General features: G+C 61.3%; 4 protein-coding genes across 4 annotated transcripts; all 4 read right to left on the bottom strand.

The window, feature by feature from the left end:
* Window positions 1-1973: 1973 nt before the first annotated feature.
* On the bottom strand, window positions 1974-7660 carry LOC141749081 (small ribosomal subunit protein eS4). The gene is made up of 7 exons (XM_074602155.1): window positions 7297-7660; window positions 7008-7085; window positions 6282-6462; window positions 5740-5837; window positions 4412-4583; window positions 2751-2908; window positions 1974-2132 (listed from the first exon to the last, which is right to left on the bottom strand). The coding sequence occupies exons 1-7, from the start codon at window positions 7297-7299 to the stop codon at window positions 2031-2033; spliced, it is 792 nt and encodes a 263-aa protein (XP_074458256.1). The 5' UTR covers window positions 7300-7660; the 3' UTR covers window positions 1974-2030.
* Window positions 7661-8348: 688 nt separating this feature from the next.
* On the bottom strand, window positions 8349-9282 carry LOC141748272 (cbp/p300-interacting transactivator 1-like). Its single transcript, XM_074600032.1, is given in 2 exon segments — window positions 8349-8666; window positions 8669-9282. Coding segments are annotated over 2 exon segments (438 nt in total). The 5' UTR covers window positions 8879-9282; the 3' UTR covers window positions 8349-8438.
* A 1558-nt stretch (window positions 9283-10840) lies between these two features.
* On the bottom strand, window positions 10841-16527 carry LOC141748706 (small ribosomal subunit protein eS4). The gene is made up of 7 exons (XM_074601188.1): window positions 16164-16527; window positions 15875-15952; window positions 15149-15329; window positions 14607-14704; window positions 13279-13450; window positions 11618-11775; window positions 10841-10999 (listed from the first exon to the last, which is right to left on the bottom strand). Exons 1-7 carry the CDS (start codon window positions 16164-16166, stop codon window positions 10898-10900), a joined length of 792 nt encoding a protein of 263 aa, XP_074457289.1. The 5' UTR covers window positions 16167-16527; the 3' UTR covers window positions 10841-10897.
* Window positions 16528-17215: 688 nt separating this feature from the next.
* CITED1 (Cbp/p300 interacting transactivator with Glu/Asp rich carboxy-terminal domain 1) lies at window positions 17216-18149 on the bottom strand. The gene is given in 2 exon segments (XM_074599942.1): window positions 17216-17533; window positions 17536-18149. Coding segments are annotated over 2 exon segments (438 nt in total). The 5' UTR covers window positions 17746-18149; the 3' UTR covers window positions 17216-17305.
* Between the last annotated feature and the right edge of the window lie 1439 nt (window positions 18150-19588).

Here is a 19588-nt window from a genome sequence, read left to right as displayed (position 1 = left end):
CCGATCTCCCTGCCCTGTCCGCACTTGCAGCCCAGGCAGCGACAGCCAGTGCCTCTGCACCAAAAACCTGTGGAACAGGGGTTTTTGCCCCAGAACAAGCCCCAGGGATGCTGCATTGCTCCGCGTGGGGCACCAGGGCCAGGGAGGGTGACAGCAGCAAGTCTGAGGGGTACCCTGGAGGGAGGCAAGGGTGGTGCTTTATCCACAACATAAAAATTGGTGATCTTTGTTTTCCTGCATTAATTTATTTTTTTTTTCTCCTTTTGATTTGCACAAATCCAGGTGGATTTAGCTTTCCCGGGAGCCCCTAATTGGGATATTTTTCCCCACAAGTTAGAGGGGGTTCCCCCACTGCAGGCCCAGAATCAGGGAGGCCACACTCCATTGGTCCATCACTGCCATCACTCCCCATCGCGCCTCACCCCGGTGAGGCAATCCGACCAATCGGAGCACGCAGCCCGCCCTCTGATTGGCCCCCTCTCCCAACAGTCTGCACAGAGCAGCTGTCATCGTGAAGGCACCCTGGTGGAGGTGCTGGGCCATCGCCATGGCAACGGGGCCATGGGGCCAGGCCTGACAGCAGGGAACTCACCCAAACCCGTTTTTTTCTCCTTAAAAACTTTATAGCTTTGTGTGCAACAGCACAAAATCAACCCCCTACAGGGCCTGTCCCCAACACAGTGCTCCCTGAGGTCTGTTGCTTCGAGGACAGACAGGGCTCCTGCAGCTCAGAGGGCACCAGCCGCTATGCCTGCATGTGGGCCTGCATCTTCGGAGGATTGTGGTGGGGGGTTGGTGGTGGTGGTGACAGGGAGACTCCACGGAGCTCTGGCAAGGGGCTGTCCGCCTTCTCCTCCTCTTCCCTTCCGTCCGGTCTCGGGTACCTCCCTGGTGTTGCCCAGACCCGGCTCCCCACCAGCGCACAAGCACCCTGCCGCAGTCTGCCCAGACCCCGGTCCCCGCCCCGCCACCCCCGGGCGGCCTGCGGGCAGGAGAGGTACCATCCCCTGCGCGGAAAGCAGCGCTGCAGGCCGGCAGCCGCCGACGCGCATTTTTCACCGCGGTTAACCGCCCTCGCTGCCGCCGCCTGGCGAGCAAAAGCAGGTACTGCAGCGGGGGCCAGCGGGCGCGGGGGGCGGGCGCATGCGCAGCACAGCGAGACCCATCGCGCTCGCCGCTGCCGCCTGGCGATCAGAAGCGCAGTGGGTCGGTGACCAGTTCCACCAGCTTCATTAGCTACCCTCAGGTGCGTCCCAACCAGCCTCATAGACCTGTGCGTGTCTAAGCGATGCAGAAGGTCGCTAACCATTTCCCCTTGGATTATGAGGGCTGCATTCTGCCCCTCGGCTCCCCCTTCTCCAAGCCGAGCAGAGCCTGTACCCTTGGCCCATGCCTCCAGTGCTCCACCTCCTGACCAGCTGGGACCTCCTCTGGCCTTGCTGTGCAGTGCCCATGTCTGCCCATCCCCGGGCCACTGCTTGGCACTTGCCTTTCCTGCAGTACCTGGGGTCCCCAGCAGCCCGTTCCTCTGCCCCAGCCAAGTCCCTCCCAAAAGCTGCCCATCCTCCATCACTGGCACTGCCACCCCTAGCCCAGATGCCCAACCAGCCAATGCACCACCCAGCCATGGCGCTGGTCACAGCCTCTCCTCCTTTCTCAGTCCCAGAGGGCCTCATGCCTGTCTGGCTCCACCGGCCCCACAGAGAGCCCAGATGGCTCTTCCCAGTCCCCCACTCCTCCAGCATGTCCCTGGGAACGATGTCCAGGAGCGTTTGTGCCAACACTTTCCCAAGGACAGAGCAGCCTGGAGGTTCTCCCACTGCTCCCCTCCTTGCCTTTCTACAAGATGGCTCTGGCAGCTACTGTGATCGCCAGCAGCCTCCCCAGATGAGCAGAGAGCAAAGCGTGGGCTTGCACTGGCCAGGCCTGGCTCCCCAAAGCCCTGCGATGCTTCCCAGACAGTCACACAGGCATTTGGTAAATGGTTTAATTAGGATACTGCAAGGACCACTGCCAGCCTGGGCTGGAGTTCACCCGCTGCTCTGCTTGGCTGCCAGTCTCTTGTCTCTCTCTTCAGCAATGGTCAGGCGGATGCCCTTTCCACGGGGCAGGGAGATCCATGGCTTGTTGCCCTGCAGCAAGGGAGAAGCAGCCACCTTACATCATGAAACAGGGACAGAGCTCTCCCTCTCAGCAGGGAAAAGCAGCAGAAGCCAGCCCCTGCCCATGCTGGGCCAAGTACACATGGCCATGGCATTGGCACAGCAGAAGCCCCTGAGGAAGGCGCCAAAGGTGTACAGGCCTACATCTGCCTCTTGCACTCACGTCAATGAGGACTGCACTTCAGACAAAAGCCAAACACCGCCCTTTTCCACCCTGGACCAAAGAGCCCAGTGGGGATGGTCAGACAGCAGAGGCCTTGTGGGGAGGGCAGTCTCAGTCAGAGCAGCTGCCCAGGTCCCATTCAAGATCTGAACGCTGCTCAGCACTCAGCTTTCAGAAGGTTTCAAAAACCACAGGGCTGCTTCTTGAAAACGTCCCCGTTCCTAAAGTTACACGTGCTTCCCCTTCCCAGAGGGGCCAGCGCAGAGCAGGCAGAACTGCAGGCAGCGGTGCCAGAACTGGTGCCAGCAGTGGAGCATCACTGTGCGGGAGGGCAGCTGCCCGCAGAGATCAAGGCCTCTCTGCTTCAGCCAGCAGCCCCCAACAGCAGCAGAGAACCCCCCCACCTGGTGTCCGCGCAGTCTTACTTTGCCAATAACGAAGATGTTGGAGAGCCTGGTGGCAAAGCTGTTGCCATTGGCATCCTTCACATGAACCACATCGAACGACCCAGGGTGTCTCTCACGGTTGGTGATCACTCCAATACGGCCCAAGTTGGCACCACCGGTCACCATGCACAGGTTACCTGGGGTGAAGGAAGACAGGTGTGACAAGAGCTGGCACCAGGTGCCGTGGTGAAGGCCTTCTGCTTGGGCTCTTTGAAGAGTACCACTGGAGAAGGGCAGGGACAGAGCCACACTGGCCACAGAGAGGCCACTGGAGCAGCTGGTGACATCTACATCCCACAGGAACTCTAGCACACCTTGAGAAGCCAAACAGCTGTCTGGCACCAGGGCCCGTACCAAACATGCCCAACCACTTTCTTGGTTGTGACAGCACCATGGTGGCGTTCCCATACCACTTGTCCTGGTACTGCTCACGGCTCTGCAACTGAAACCTTCTCCCACAACGAAGACCCAGGAACGGACCCAGGAAAGACGCTGACCTGGACAGGTTGGAGATCTGGGCAAAGAGGAACCTTACGAAATTCAATAAGGGCAAGTGTAGGGTGCTGCACCTGGGGAGGAACAACCCCATGCACCAGGACAGGTTAGGGGCTGACTTGCTGGAGAGCAGCTCAGCTGAAAGAGACCTGGGAGTCCTGGTGGACAACAGGATGACCATGAGCCAGCAATGTGCCCTTGTGGCCAAGAAGGCAAATGGCATCCTAGGGTACATCAAGAAGAGTGTGTCCAGCAGGTCGAGGGAGGTCATCCTCCCCCTGTGCTCTGCCTTGGTGAGGCCACACCTGGAGTACTGTGTCCAGTTCTGGGCTCCCCGGTTCAAGAGGGACAGGGAACTGCTGGAGCAGGTGCAGCAGACAGCTACCAAGATGATTAGGGGACTGGAACACCTCTCTTATGAAGGAAGGCTGAGGGATTTGGGTCTCTTCAGTCTGGAAAAAAGATGGCTGAGGGGGGACCTTATCAACACTTATAAATACTTAAAGGGTGGGTGTCAGGAGGATGGGACCAGGATCTTTTCAGTGATGCCCGGGCACAGGACAAGAGGGAACGGGCACAAACTTGAGCATAGGAAGCTCCATCTCAACATGAGGAGGAACTTCTTTACTTTGAGTGTGTCAGAGCCCTGGAACAGGCTTCCCAGAGAGGTGGGGGAGTCTCCGTTGCTGGAGACATTCAAAACTCGCCTGGACGCGTTCCTGTGTAACCTGCTCTAGGTGACCCTGCTCTAGCATGGGGGTTGGACTGGATGATCTCCAGAGGTCCCTTCCAACCCTATGATTCTATGAATCTCCCTATGGCTGCCCAGAGCTTTCTGCTCACACCCCTCTGAGAGGCAGGTTCAAGCAGGCTCTCTGCTCTCAGCTCACTGCTTCTACCTGGCACCTGCTTGCATTCGGAATCACTCCAAGTCCCTACGCCAAATGCCTCCCACTGCCACCACACGGGAGGAATCCCTGCTCCAACTCCAGGTGGAGATGCCCCAGGGAAACAACCCCTTTCCCAAGACTGCCACCACTGCCTCTCTACTTTAGAGCAAAGATGTCTGGCATTTGTATTTAAGTTCCATACTGCTCTCCACAGTGGGGAAGAGTACAGTGTTTTGCATGGGATGCAAGACCCACCTGTGTCAAACTTGATGAAATCTGTGATCTTGCCTGTCTCCAGGTCAATCTGGACCGTATCGTTCACCTTGATGAGGGGGTCTGGATAGCGGATGGTACGGGCATCATGGGTGACGAGATGAGGGATTCCTTTGGTGCCCACGAAGATCTTCCTCACCTTGCACAGCTTGTACTGCAAACAAAACCCAACACTGCTCAACTGAGGCAGAGTGTGGCGCCACAGACCAGGGGACTCTTGTCCCCCAGCAGACCTCAGATCCCAAGCTAAACACCCAGATACTCCAGGGCTCACAACAGGAGCCCAGGCAGCAACTTGCCCAGCTCACTGCCCCAGCAACACCTCTCGTAGGGCTGACACGTGGCTAAACTACAGCCCCACTGGAAAACACATAGGCTGCAGGAACAGCTGCCCACCCTGGGGTTCAGCCTCCCCACAAACACTGGCAGCATTTCCCCAGGAAAGCCTATGCTAAGGCAGTTTCTTCATTTTGCCCTGAAGCCCGTGGTCACACAGGGGAGGCAGAGGCTGCCTGTCCTCAGGACCCAAGAGAAATCTGCATCCCTCCTCCAGTGCACCCTGGCTTCTCTCCTGCCTTTCACATCCCCCCCAACTCCTTCAGAGCCACTTTGGGACTTACAAGTCAACACAGAGTGGCAGACAAAGGTAAAAGCAACATCATGGGGGGGACAGAGGCCCCAAGCACACACCACAGCTGGCTACAGCACAGCCAGCTCTCCCCTCAGTATCACTGTGTGCCTGCAGAGCCTGCCCTTAGGAAGGACGTGTGAAGGAGAGCACAGACTCATAGCTGAAGCATGCCAATAGGCCTGGGTTAAGGAAACATGTGCAGGAGTCGCTCCCTGACACCCAGGGTCAGAGGGCAGCTCTGTAAACACTTCCACAACACTCAGAAAGGAGTTCAAGGCTTTTGCACCACAGGCAGTACCATGTTTCTGATCACTGTTAGCTTGCAGAGCCCAATGCTAAGGCTCACCACACCACAGCAGAGCCACCCAAAGCTCCCTGCAAAGGTAAGCCAGCCTATGCCAAAAGTGGTCATTTCAAGCACTAGACAATGCACCTGCAGTCATCTGAGATTTGCTCTCATGTCACTCATGACATCTGAGATTTGCTCTCATGTCTCCCCCCTCCGCCCAGCAAAGGCTTTCTACCCCAACCGTGAAGGTCCTGACCTTCTCAAAGGTGGCATGGACTCAGCTCTCAAGGAGGAGAGACAACAGCTCCTGTTCAGGAGATGCCAAACAGAAAACACTGTCCTGACCAAACGCACCTGGGCCCATGCTTACACCAAGCTGAAGCCCCTCACCTTGGCCTCTTCAGCTGTGATGCGGTGAACAGCAAACCGGCCCTTGGTATCATACACCAAGCGGAAATGCTCGCCTGTCTTCTCAATGCTGATGACATCTGATTTCAAAGAGGGAAATAAAGCAGCAGCTGTTATGAAGTACATTACCCAACACTGTAATTCGGTACAAAACTCATGCTTAAAAAGAACGAGGGACCACTGAACAATGCTTCAGTTGTGAATGACAAGGTTAGTACTGTCTGTTGACCACAGGCTCACATCTTTTACTGTGATACAGTGCAAATTAGCAAAAACTGACAAAGGCTGAAGTCTGAACAGCAATTTACACATATGCAAGTGGGCAGTTATAGGCTACAGATATTTGGCTTTGGTATTCAATGCAGTGCACAACTCCAAACTAAATGGCAACTGCTTATACTTCTCTTTTCTTCAACTCCATTGGGAAAGCGTCTTCCCCCCAGACCATGTCAGCCTCACAAAACATCCCCCCCACCAGTGCAGCAGAGCTGCCTGAGGTACCTGCCCTAGCCCTCCCTGCTCACCCATGAAGCCTGCAGGGTAGGTGATGTCTGTGCGGACTTTGCCATCTATCTTGATGAACCTCTGCATGCAGATCTTCTTGACCTCGTCCCCTGTCAGGGCATACTTCAGCCTGTTCCGCAGGAAGATGATGAGCGGAAGGCACTCCCTCAGCTTGTGAGGGCCTGTGGATGGACGGGGTGCCTGCAAACAGAAGCTTTCTGCTGGGTGCTCAAGCAGAACAGCAGCATGGACTGTCCCCAGCAGAAGAATGCTACTGCCCCAACAGCTCTTTCAGCAGCACCCGAGGACAGCTGTGTGGAATGTAACTGCTAAGCAGGCAGAGATGGGCTGCAGATATCTTCTATTGGTATTCACAGCACCTTTTCCCCAAATCTTGCCAGCCTCACAAAACACTGCCCCCAACACAGTACAATAATCTACTGACGCACCCCAGTGAAGGAAAAACACAACAAGCAGGTTAAGAAGAGCAGCCAGCTACCCCACTGCCACAATCCCCTGCAAACGCCGTAACAGGAATGCTGTTCACAAACCTCCTAAGAGCAGACACCCCCTTCTCCCCTGCACCGCCCCAGCTCACCGCCCCCGCCTCCCCCCAGCATCGCGCCTGAGCAACCCCTGGTGAGGGGGTGAGGGTGCGAGGCCGCCTGCGCCCGCAGAGAGCGGGAAAGGCCGCTGCCGCGGGCAGCCCGGACCCAGACCCACCCCCGCCCCCGCCCTCCACTCACGAAGACGCCCGTCAGCTTGTCCAGCATCCAGTGCTTGGGCGCAGCCACACGCTTCAGGTGCTTCTTGGGGCCGCGGGCCTACGGGAGGGGACGGGATGCGTTACAGGCCGCCGCTAGGCCCGGCCCCCCCTCAGCCGTCCCTCCCGCTCCCCCCCGGGCTCCCGGCCCCCCCCAGCCTCGCTGGCGGGCTCCCTCCCACGCCCCTCGAGGCGGTGGGGGCGGCAGCAGCCCACGGCGGGGGGCGGATGGCGGCGGATGGCGGCGAGGAGCGGCCGCGCCGCGCTCTCACCATGGCTGCGCTGCGCCGGGAAAGGGCAGCTCCTTCCGGGCAGCCGCTGATATCCGCGGGCGTGGCAGGCAGCGCCGCGGAGCGCCCCCTGCCGGCACGGAGGCCCAGCGCCGGCCGGTGCCACGGCAGAGAGGGTGCGGCCTCAGCCGGCGGCTGTGTCCGTGCCAGGGGACCACGCGGGGAGGGGGCGTGCGGAAGGTGACCGGATCATTCCCGGCCGTCGCCGGTGCCGCGGCACAGCCCCCCTCACGCTGTGCCCCTGCGGTTTGGGAAAGGGTGTGAGAGCGTTGGGGGTGGCATATCTCTCCCCCCCGGCCGGGGGCGAGGAGGCTCGGAAACTCCCGGTACCCCGGCTGCCGCGGGAGCTGAGTCGGGAGGCACACGCGTGCCGGGCCATCGCCCTCCCCTCGCCCACGGCCCCTCCCGGGGTGGAGCTGGGACCCCACGCAGCCCCCCGAACTCGACTCCGGGCCTGAGCGCCCGCTCCCGAAGGCAGCTCGGGGGGCAGCGGTCCCCGGCTGGGCTCCCGAGTGTCCCCCCGGGCTACCGGCATCCCCGGGCACCCCTCGCGCCCCGCCAGGCAGCCGAGTGAAACGGCCCTGTACCGGGCGTCCCCCGGCGGGTCCCCGCAGCGAGGTGCGGGCGGGACCCGGGTTCCATCCTTGGGGGTGACACGATGGGGACACCGCGCAGGTGGCACCCCTGGCGCCACCGTAAAGCCGGGAGGAGGCACGGGAGCTGAGAGGGGCAGACCCTCCTCCCACCCCGGGCCGCTTCGCACAGGGTTCCCCGCGGAGACGGACCCCCTTGTCTGCCCCCCCCCCATTCCCAGCGCTGAGCTGGACAGGGAACAGGGCACAGCCGGGGGGACAAGGGTCCTTCCAGATTTTATTAGACAGCAGCTGGAGACCTCCGCCTGCCCGGCCCAGCGAGCCGGATCCGCGTTGGGGGGAGGGGGAGCGGGGGAGGCACTGTCCCGGGCCCCCCTCCAGCCCCTTCCCACCCCCGGCTGGGCTCCGAGCGCTCCCTGCACGCCCCCGCCCGCAGCGTCAGCCAGAGACCACCGCAGGCAGCGGACCGGACGGCAGGTCCTCGGTGGGGGCGACGCGGGAGCCGCCCCCCGCCCCAGCCACCGTCCAGCCTCAGCAGCCGGCCGGCAGGTCCGCGGGCAAGTCGAACTCGTGGTGGCTGAGCCACAGCTCCGGCAGCTCGCCCGCCGCGTCGAGGCTAAGCTCCAGTACCAGCGCCCGCAGCACCTCCTCGTCTAGCGTGTCCGAGTCGATGATGCCGGGGCCGACGGCCAGCGTCGGGGGACGGCTCCCCGCGCCCCAGCCGGGCAGCGAGCCCGGCTCCGGGGTTGCCGGACCCTCCCCGCGGGGCGGTGCCGGCAGTTGAGTTTCTGGAGGTGCACGCTGGCCAGGAGGCGAGGACCCGCCCGCAGGGCCAAGGGGGCCGTGGGGGCCGACGGAGCCCCCCCGGCGGAGGCCGGCAGCTTGCCGGCCCCCTTGCCGGCGGGGTAGCGCAGAGTCGCCGCCACCTCGCGGTCCTTCGTCCCCCGACGGGGCGACCGTAGCGAGCTCATCTCGTCCGGGGCCTGCGGGGACACGGCGGTGCTCAGCGGAGCGGGGCGCGGGCTGCTCGCCCCCCCCCGGCCGATGGGGTCCGACGGGGTCCCCAGCCGAGGGTGCGGGGGCTGGAGCGGGGCGGGGAGCGGGCGCCTCGGCTCCCGCCGCGCTTATCTGGGCGGCGCCGCTGCCCGCTCGGCTCCGCTCCCCGCACGGAGCGGGCGGCCGCCGCTGCAGGTTTTATAGCGGCCCCGGCGTGGCCGGGTCCGCGGGGAAAAGCGAAGCGAAGCGGAGCGGGGCCGGCGGGCGGGTGGGGAGGGACGGACCCCCGGGCGGTGCCGGCGCCTCCTGCCCCTTCCAGGCTGAGTACCTCCCTGTTCTCCCCGTTCAGGCTGGGACCCGCCATGTCGCCCCATCCAGCCTAGCACCTCCCACGCTTCCTCATCCAGCCTGGACACTCCCAACCCCGCCATATTTTCCCACCTGCCTCCCAACCTCTTGGGTGGGAACCCCCATGCACTCCCCATCCAGGCTGGGACCCCCCATGCCTCCCCCTGTCCAGGCTGGGTGGAAGAAGGGGGTTCAGTTGGTGCCAGGGCTGGCGAGGGTGACGTGGGCTAGTGCCCACAGCCATCTGGAGAGGGACTGGGTGTGAGGGGGTCAGTTGAGGGGACACTGAGGGTGCGCCCGAGCCTTTGTCCCACCCTTTGCACGAAACTGTGCTCCAGTTGCCTCTTTGCGTTCGGGGATGTAGATGGAGATGGCGGAGGGGATGCTTTACTCCATGCCTCAGTTTCCCCAGCTGTCTGTGGGTGGGCAACCTGCCTGGTTTAGGGTGTCATATCCCTACAGTCCCATCCCCGGGTGCAGCTCTCCTTGCACCTCACCAAAACCCCATCTAGTGCCACAATGGACTTGGGGTCTTTCCTATAATTTTTTTTCCCCAGTGGTGTTCCTGAAGCAGCTCCTGCAGCTCAAAGGGCTGTCTGTGCCTGGTGCGGGGACAGAGCACATGGGGCTCTGAGGTGGGTCAGAGGCCGGCAGCCGCCGACGCGCATTTTTCACCGCGGTTAACCGCCCTCGCTGCCGCCGCCTGGCGAGCAAAAGCAGGTACTGCAGCGGGGGCCAGCGGGCGCGGGGGGCGGGCGCATGCGCAGCACAGCGAGACCCATCGCGCTCGCCGCTGCCGCCTGGCGATCAGAAGCGCAGTGGGTCGGTGACCAGTTCCACCAGCTTCATTAGCTACCCTCAGGTGCGTCCCAACCAGCCTCATAGACCTGTGCGTGTCTAAGCGATGCAGAAGGTCGCTAACCATTTCCCCTTGGATTATGAGGGCTGCATTCTGCCCCTCGGCTCCCCCTTCTCCAAGCCGAGCAGAGCCTGTACCCTTGGCCCATGCCTCCAGTGCTCCACCTCCTGACCAGCTGGGACCTCCTCTGGCCTTGCTGTGCAGTGCCCATGTCTGCCCATCCCCGGGCCACTGCTTGGCACTTGCCTTTCCTGCAGTACCTGGGGTCCCCAGCAGCCCGTTCCTCTGCCCCAGCCAAGTCCCTCCCAAAAGCTGCCCATCCTCCATCACTGGCACTGCCACCCCTAGCCCAGATGCCCAACCAGCCAATGCACCACCCAGCCATGGCGCTGGTCACAGCCTCTCCTCCTTTCTCAGTCCCAGAGGGCCTCATGCCTGTCTGGCTCCACCGGCCCCACAGAGAGCCCAGATGGCTCTTCCCAGTCCCCCACTCCTCCAGCATGTCCCTGGGAACGATGTCCAGGAGCGTTTGTGCCAACACTTTCCCAAGGACAGAGCAGCCTGGAGGTTCTCCCACTGCTCCCCTCCTTGCCTTTCTACAAGATGGCTCTGGCAGCTACTGTGATCGCCAGCAGCCTCCCCAGATGAGCAGAGAGCAAAGCGTGGGCTTGCACTGGCCAGGCCTGGCTCCCCAAAGCCCTGCGATGCTTCCCAGACAGTCACACAGGCATTTGGTAAATGGTTTAATTAGGATACTGCAAGGACCACTGCCAGCCTGGGCTGGAGTTCACCCGCTGCTCTGCTTGGCTGCCAGTCTCTTGTCTCTCTCTTCAGCAATGGTCAGGCGGATGCCCTTTCCACGGGGCAGGGAGATCCATGGCTTGTTGCCCTGCAGCAAGGGAGAAGCAGCCACCTTACATCATGAAACAGGGACAGAGCTCTCCCTCTCAGCAGGGAAAAGCAGCAGAAGCCAGCCCCTGCCCATGCTGGGCCAAGTACACATGGCCATGGCATTGGCACAGCAGAAGCCCCTGAGGAAGGCGCCAAAGGTGTACAGGCCTACATCTGCCTCTTGCACTCACGTCAATGAGGACTGCACTTCAGACAAAAGCCAAACACCGCCCTTTTCCACCCTGGACCAAAGAGCCCAGTGGGGATGGTCAGACAGCAGAGGCCTTGTGGGGAGGGCAGTCTCAGTCAGAGCAGCTGCCCAGGTCCCATTCAAGATCTGAACGCTGCTCAGCACTCAGCTTTCAGAAGGTTTCAAAAACCACAGGGCTGCTTCTTGAAAACGTCCCCGTTCCTAAAGTTACACGTGCTTCCCCTTCCCAGAGGGGCCAGCGCAGAGCAGGCAGAACTGCAGGCAGCGGTGCCAGAACTGGTGCCAGCAGTGGAGCATCACTGTGCGGGAGGGCAGCTGCCCGCAGAGATCAAGGCCTCTCTGCTTCAGCCAGCAGCCCCCAACAGCAGCAGAGAACCCCCCCACCTGGTGTCCGCGCAGTCTTACTTTGCCAATAACGAAGATGTTGGAGAGCCTGGTGGCAAAGCTGTTGCCATTGGCATCCTTCACATGAACCACATCGAACGACCCAGGGTGTCTCTCACGGTTGGTGATCACTCCAATACGGCCCAAGTTGGCACCACCGGTCACCATGCACAGGTTACCTGGGGTGAAGGAAGACAGGTGTGACAAGAGCTGGCACCAGGTGCCGTGGTGAAGGCCTTCTGCTTGGGCTCTTTGAAGAGTACCACTGGAGAAGGGCAGGGACAGAGCCACACTGGCCACAGAGAGGCCACTGGAGCAGCTGGTGACATCTACATCCCACAGGAACTCTAGCACACCTTGAGAAGCCAAACAGCTGTCTGGCACCAGGGCCCGTACCAAACATGCCCAACCACTTTCTTGGTTGTGACAGCACCATGGTGGCGTTCCCATACCACTTGTCCTGGTACTGCTCACGGCTCTGCAACTGAAACCTTCTCCCACAACGAAGACCCAGGAACGGACCCAGGAAAGACGCTGACCTGGACAGGTTGGAGATCTGGGCAAAGAGGAACCTTACGAAATTCAATAAGGGCAAGTGTAGGGTGCTGCACCTGGGGAGGAACAACCCCATGCACCAGGACAGGTTAGGGGCTGACTTGCTGGAGAGCAGCTCAGCTGAAAGAGACCTGGGAGTCCTGGTGGACAACAGGATGACCATGAGCCAGCAATGTGCCCTTGTGGCCAAGAAGGCAAATGGCATCCTAGGGTACATCAAGAAGAGTGTGTCCAGCAGGTCGAGGGAGGTCATCCTCCCCCTGTGCTCTGCCTTGGTGAGGCCACACCTGGAGTACTGTGTCCAGTTCTGGGCTCCCCGGTTCAAGAGGGACAGGGAACTGCTGGAGCAGGTGCAGCAGACAGCTACCAAGATGATTAGGGGACTGGAACACCTCTCTTATGAAGGAAGGCTGAGGGATTTGGGTCTCTTCAGTCTGGAAAAAAGATGGCTGAGGGGGGACCTTATCAACACTTATAAATACTTAAAGGGTGGGTGTCAGGAGGATGGGACCAGGATCTTTTCAGTGATGCCCGGGCACAGGACAAGAGGGAACGGGCACAAACTTGAGCATAGGAAGCTCCATCTCAACATGAGGAGGAACTTCTTTACTTTGAGTGTGTCAGAGCCCTGGAACAGGCTTCCCAGAGAGGTGGGGGAGTCTCCGTTGCTGGAGACATTCAAAACTCGCCTGGACGCGTTCCTGTGTAACCTGCTCTAGGTGACCCTGCTCTAGCATGGGGGTTGGACTGGATGATCTCCAGAGGTCCCTTCCAACCCTATGATTCTATGAATCTCCCTATGGCTGCCCAGAGCTTTCTGCTCACACCCCTCTGAGAGGCAGGTTCAAGCAGGCTCTCTGCTCTCAGCTCACTGCTTCTACCTGGCACCTGCTTGCATTCGGAATCACTCCAAGTCCCTACGCCAAATGCCTCCCACTGCCACCACACGGGAGGAATCCCTGCTCCAACTCCAGGTGGAGATGCCCCAGGGAAACAACCCCTTTCCCAAGACTGCCACCACTGCCTCTCTACTTTAGAGCAAAGATGTCTGGCATTTGTATTTAAGTTCCATACTGCTCTCCACAGTGGGGAAGAGTACAGTGTTTTGCATGGGATGCAAGACCCACCTGTGTCAAACTTGATGAAATCTGTGATCTTGCCTGTCTCCAGGTCAATCTGGACCGTATCGTTCACCTTGATGAGGGGGTCTGGATAGCGGATGGTACGGGCATCATGGGTGACGAGATGAGGGATTCCTTTGGTGCCCACGAAGATCTTCCTCACCTTGCACAGCTTGTACTGCAAACAAAACCCAACACTGCTCAACTGAGGCAGAGTGTGGCGCCACAGACCAGGGGACTCTTGTCCCCCAGCAGACCTCAGATCCCAAGCTAAACACCCAGATACTCCAGGGCTCACAACAGGAGCCCAGGCAGCAACTTGCCCAGCTCACTGCCCCAGCAACACCTCTCGTAGGGCTGACACGTGGCTAAACTACAGCCCCACTGGAAAACACATAGGCTGCAGGAACAGCTGCCCACCCTGGGGTTCAGCCTCCCCACAAACACTGGCAGCATTTCCCCAGGAAAGCCTATGCTAAGGCAGTTTCTTCATTTTGCCCTGAAGCCCGTGGTCACACAGGGGAGGCAGAGGCTGCCTGTCCTCAGGACCCAAGAGAAATCTGCATCCCTCCTCCAGTGCACCCTGGCTTCTCTCCTGCCTTTCACATCCCCCCCAACTCCTTCAGAGCCACTTTGGGACTTACAAGTCAACACAGAGTGGCAGACAAAGGTAAAAGCAACATCATGGGGGGGACAGAGGCCCCAAGCACACACCACAGCTGGCTACAGCACAGCCAGCTCTCCCCTCAGTATCACTGTGTGCCTGCAGAGCCTGCCCTTAGGAAGGACGTGTGAAGGAGAGCACAGACTCATAGCTGAAGCATGCCAATAGGCCTGGGTTAAGGAAACATGTGCAGGAGTCGCTCCCTGACACCCAGGGTCAGAGGGCAGCTCTGTAAACACTTCCACAACACTCAGAAAGGAGTTCAAGGCTTTTGCACCACAGGCAGTACCATGTTTCTGATCACTGTTAGCTTGCAGAGCCCAATGCTAAGGCTCACCACACCACAGCAGAGCCACCCAAAGCTCCCTGCAAAGGTAAGCCAGCCTATGCCAAAAGTGGTCATTTCAAGCACTAGACAATGCACCTGCAGTCATCTGAGATTTGCTCTCATGTCACTCATGACATCTGAGATTTGCTCTCATGTCTCCCCCCTCCGCCCAGCAAAGGCTTTCTACCCCAACCGTGAAGGTCCTGACCTTCTCAAAGGTGGCATGGACTCAGCTCTCAAGGAGGAGAGACAACAGCTCCTGTTCAGGAGATGCCAAACAGAAAACACTGTCCTGACCAAACGCACCTGGGCCCATGCTTACACCAAGCTGAAGCCCCTCACCTTGGCCTCTTCAGCTGTGATGCGGTGAACAGCAAACCGGCCCTTGGTATCATACACCAAGCGGAAATGCTCGCCTGTCTTCTCAATGCTGATGACATCTGATTTCAAAGAGGGAAATAAAGCAGCAGCTGTTATGAAGTACATTACCCAACACTGTAATTCGGTACAAAACTCATGCTTAAAAAGAACGAGGGACCACTGAACAATGCTTCAGTTGTGAATGACAAGGTTAGTACTGTCTGTTGACCACAGGCTCACATCTTTTACTGTGATACAGTGCAAATTAGCAAAAACTGACAAAGGCTGAAGTCTGAACAGCAATTTACACATATGCAAGTGGGCAGTTATAGGCTACAGATATTTGGCTTTGGTATTCAATGCAGTGCACAACTCCAAACTAAATGGCAACTGCTTATACTTCTCTTTTCTTCAACTCCATTGGGAAAGCGTCTTCCCCCCAGACCATGTCAGCCTCACAAAACATCCCCCCCACCAGTGCAGCAGAGCTGCCTGAGGTACCTGCCCTAGCCCTCCCTGCTCACCCATGAAGCCTGCAGGGTAGGTGATGTCTGTGCGGACTTTGCCATCTATCTTGATGAACCTCTGCATGCAGATCTTCTTGACCTCGTCCCCTGTCAGGGCATACTTCAGCCTGTTCCGCAGGAAGATGATGAGCGGAAGGCACTCCCTCAGCTTGTGAGGGCCTGTGGATGGACGGGGTGCCTGCAAACAGAAGCTTTCTGCTGGGTGCTCAAGCAGAACAGCAGCATGGACTGTCCCCAGCAGAAGAATGCTACTGCCCCAACAGCTCTTTCAGCAGCACCCGAGGACAGCTGTGTGGAATGTAACTGCTAAGCAGGCAGAGATGGGCTGCAGATATCTTCTATTGGTATTCACAGCACCTTTTCCCCAAATCTTGCCAGCCTCACAAAACACTGCCCCCAACACAGTACAATAATCTACTGACGCACCCCAGTGAAGGAAAAACACAACAAGCAGGTTAAGAAGAGCAGCCAGCTACCCCACTGCCACAATCCCCTGCAAACGCCGTAACAGGAATGCTGTTCACAAACCTCCTAAGAGCAGACACCCCCTTCTCCCCTGCACCGCCCCAGCTCACCGCCCCCGCCTCCCCCCAGCATCGCGCCTGAGCAACCCCTGGTGAGGGGGTGAGGGTGCGAGGCCGCCTGCGCCCGCAGAGAGCGGGAAAGGCCGCTGCCGCGGGCAGCCCGGACCCAGACCCACCCCCGCCCCCGCCCTCCACTCACGAAGACGCCCGTCAGCTTGTCCAGCATCCAGTGCTTGGGCGCAGCCACACGCTTCAGGTGCTTCTTGGGGCCGCGGGCCTACGGGAGGGGACGGGATGCGTTACAGGCCGCCGCTAGGCCCGGCCCCCCCTCAGCCGTCCCTCCCGCTCCCCCCCGGGCTCCCGGCCCCCCCCAGCCTCGCTGGCGGGCTCCCTCCCACGCCCCTCGAGGCGGTGGGGGCGGCAGCAGCCCACGGCGGGGGGCGGATGGCGGCGGATGGCGGCGAGGAGCGGCCGCGCCGCGCTCTCACCATGGCTGCGCTGCGCCGGGAAAGGGCAGCTCCTTCCGGGCAGCCGCTGATATCCGCGGGCGTGGCAGGCAGCGCCGCGGAGCGCCCCCTGCCGGCACGGAGGCCCAGCGCCGGCCGGTGCCACGGCAGAGAGGGTGCGGCCTCAGCCGGCGGCTGTGTCCGTGCCAGGGGACCACGCGGGGAGGGGGCGTGCGGAAGGTGACCGGATCATTCCCGGCCGTCGCCGGTGCCGCGGCACAGCCCCCCTCACGCTGTGCCCCTGCGGTTTGGGAAAGGGTGTGAGAGCGTTGGGGGTGGCATATCTCTCCCCCCCGGCCGGGGGCGAGGAGGCTCGGAAACTCCCGGTACCCCGGCTGCCGCGGGAGCTGAGTCGGGAGGCACACGCGTGCCGGGCCATCGCCCTCCCCTCGCCCACGGCCCCTCCCGGGGTGGAGCTGGGACCCCACGCAGCCCCCCGAACTCGACTCCGGGCCTGAGCGCCCGCTCCCGAAGGCAGCTCGGGGGGCAGCGGTCCCCGGCTGGGCTCCCGAGTGTCCCCCCGGGCTACCGGCATCCCCGGGCACCCCTCGCGCCCCGCCAGGCAGCCGAGTGAAACGGCCCTGTACCGGGCGTCCCCCGGCGGGTCCCCGCAGCGAGGTGCGGGCGGGACCCGGGTTCCATCCTTGGGGGTGACACGATGGGGACACCGCGCAGGTGGCACCCCTGGCGCCACCGTAAAGCCGGGAGGAGGCACGGGAGCTGAGAGGGGCAGACCCTCCTCCCACCCCGGGCCGCTTCGCACAGGGTTCCCCGCGGAGACGGACCCCCTTGTCTGCCCCCCCCCCATTCCCAGCGCTGAGCTGGACAGGGAACAGGGCACAGCCGGGGGGACAAGGGTCCTTCCAGATTTTATTAGACAGCAGCTGGAGACCTCCGCCTGCCCGGCCCAGCGAGCCGGATCCGCGTTGGGGGGAGGGGGAGCGGGGGAGGCACTGTCCCGGGCCCCCCTCCAGCCCCTTCCCACCCCCGGCTGGGCTCCGAGCGCTCCCTGCACGCCCCCGCCCGCAGCGTCAGCCAGAGACCACCGCAGGCAGCGGACCGGACGGCAGGTCCTCGGTGGGGGCGACGCGGGAGCCGCCCCCCGCCCCAGCCACCGTCCAGCCTCAGCAGCCGGCCGGCAGGTCCGCGGGCAAGTCGAACTCGTGGTGGCTGAGCCACAGCTCCGGCAGCTCGCCCGCCGCGTCGAGGCTAAGCTCCAGTACCAGCGCCCGCAGCACCTCCTCGTCTAGCGTGTCCGAGTCGATGATGCCGGGGCCGACGGCCAGCGTCGGGGGACGGCTCCCCGCGCCCCAGCCGGGCAGCGAGCCCGGCTCCGGGGTTGCCGGACCCTCCCCGCGGGGCGGTGCCGGCAGTTGAGTTTCTGGAGGTGCACGCTGGCCAGGAGGCGAGGACCCGCCCGCAGGGCCAAGGGGGCCGTGGGGGCCGACGGAGCCCCCCCGGCGGAGGCCGGCAGCTTGCCGGCCCCCTTGCCGGCGGGGTAGCGCAGAGTCGCCGCCACCTCGCGGTCCTTCGTCCCCCGACGGGGCGACCGTAGCGAGCTCATCTCGTCCGGGGCCTGCGGGGACACGGCGGTGCTCAGCGGAGCGGGGCGCGGGCTGCTCGCCCCCCCCCGGCCGATGGGGTCCGACGGGGTCCCCAGCCGAGGGTGCGGGGGCTGGAGCGGGGCGGGGAGCGGGCGCCTCGGCTCCCGCCGCGCTTATCTGGGCGGCGCCGCTGCCCGCTCGGCTCCGCTCCCCGCACGGAGCGGGCGGCCGCCGCTGCAGGTTTTATAGCGGCCCCGGCGTGGCCGGGTCCGCGGGGAAAAGCGAAGCGAAGCGGAGCGGGGCCGGCGGGCGGGTGGGGAGGGACGGACCCCCGGGCGGTGCCGGCGCCTCCTGCCCCTTCCAGGCTGAGTACCTCCCTGTTCTCCCCGTTCAGGCTGGGACCCGCCATGTCGCCCCATCCAGCCTAGCACCTCCCACGCTTCCTCATCCAGCCTGGACACTCCCAACCCCGCCATATTTTCCCACCTGCCTCCCAACCTCTTGGGTGGGAACCCCCATGCACTCCCCATCCAGGCTGGGACCCCCCATGCCTCCCCCTGTCCAGGCTGGGTGGAAGAAGGGGGTTCAGTTGGTGCCAGGGCTGGCGAGGGTGACGTGGGCTAGTGCCCACAGCCATCTGGAGAGGGACTGGGTGTGAGGGGGTCAGTTGAGGGGACACTGAGGGTGCGCCCGAGCCTTTGTCCCACCCTTTGCACGAAACTGTGCTCCAGTTGCCTCTTTGCGTTCGGGGATGTAGATGGAGATGGCGGAGGGGATGCTTTACTCCATGCCTCAGTTTCCCCAGCTGTCTGTGGGTGGGCAACCTGCCTGGTTTAGGGTGTCATATCCCTACAGTCCCATCCCCGGGTGCAGCTCTCCTTGCACCTCACCAAAACCCCATCTAGTGCCACAATGGACTTGGGGTCTTTCCTATAATTTTTTTTCCCCAGTGGTGTTCCTGAAGCAGCTCCTGCAGCTCAAAGGGCTGTCTGTGCCTGGTGCGGGGACAGAGCACATGGGGCTCTGAGGTGGGTCAGAGGGGGCAGCCGGCCGGCTTCTCTGCTCTCTCATACCCGACTTTTCTCCTGGCTGAATGATCTGCGGGGCTGACATCTCCCCCAGGCACTGAGAGCCTTTGCTGTGCTGGTGGCAGCGTCACCCTCCTGCCAGCGGTTACTGCACAAGGCTGGTTTTCCCCCACCCCACCACAGCAGGCACCGGGGGGACATGGGGAGAAGACGGAGGGGGTCAGGAGTCACTCTGCAGGGACACAGTAGCCACATCCAGCTGAACTTCCACGCTGCATTTCCTGTTGTTTGGATTGGCAGTGAAAAACAAGAGATCAAAACAAAGCCAGGCCAAGATAGGAGTCCCTTCATCTTGCTGTTTATTCCAGTGTAATGTAATTAAAGCAACAGGAAATATGCTTTCCCACAGTGCCTGGACATCTTTAAAAAGAAACAGCACGAATAAAAGCTCCACAGGCCAGGTGAAGGAGGGGACAAGGGCAGAGAGACCAGGCTCCATGGCTGGAGGCACTGTGAGGGATCTGCCCCAGATATCTGTGCACCTGTCCCCTTGCTGAGACACTGAGTGGCAGCTCGCATGCAGTGCTGGGCCATCTGCAGGTTCACCTGAGATCTCCTGGGTCAGGAGCTGCCACCCTGCTCTGCATCTCCCTCAACACTCTGGAGAGCATCCCTGGCATCTGGCCCTCCACACAGCATTTCAGTAGCCCACCCATTGCTCGGGGAGCAAGGGAGGTTTGTGTCCTGTGCTGCTTTACGTGATGAGGCTGGAAGGGACAGGCACAAATGAAACTGCAGATCTTTGTTTTCCAGCACTGGCTGGACCTCCGCTGAA

This window comes from Larus michahellis, chromosome 9, assembly GCF_964199755.1.
Source record: "Larus michahellis chromosome 9, bLarMic1.1, whole genome shotgun sequence".
In the NCBI taxonomy this organism is placed as follows: Eukaryota; Metazoa; Chordata; class Aves; order Charadriiformes; family Laridae; genus Larus; species Larus michahellis.
Note: the sequence above shows the minus strand (reverse complement) of the source record. Positions and strands in the feature narration are given on the sequence as shown.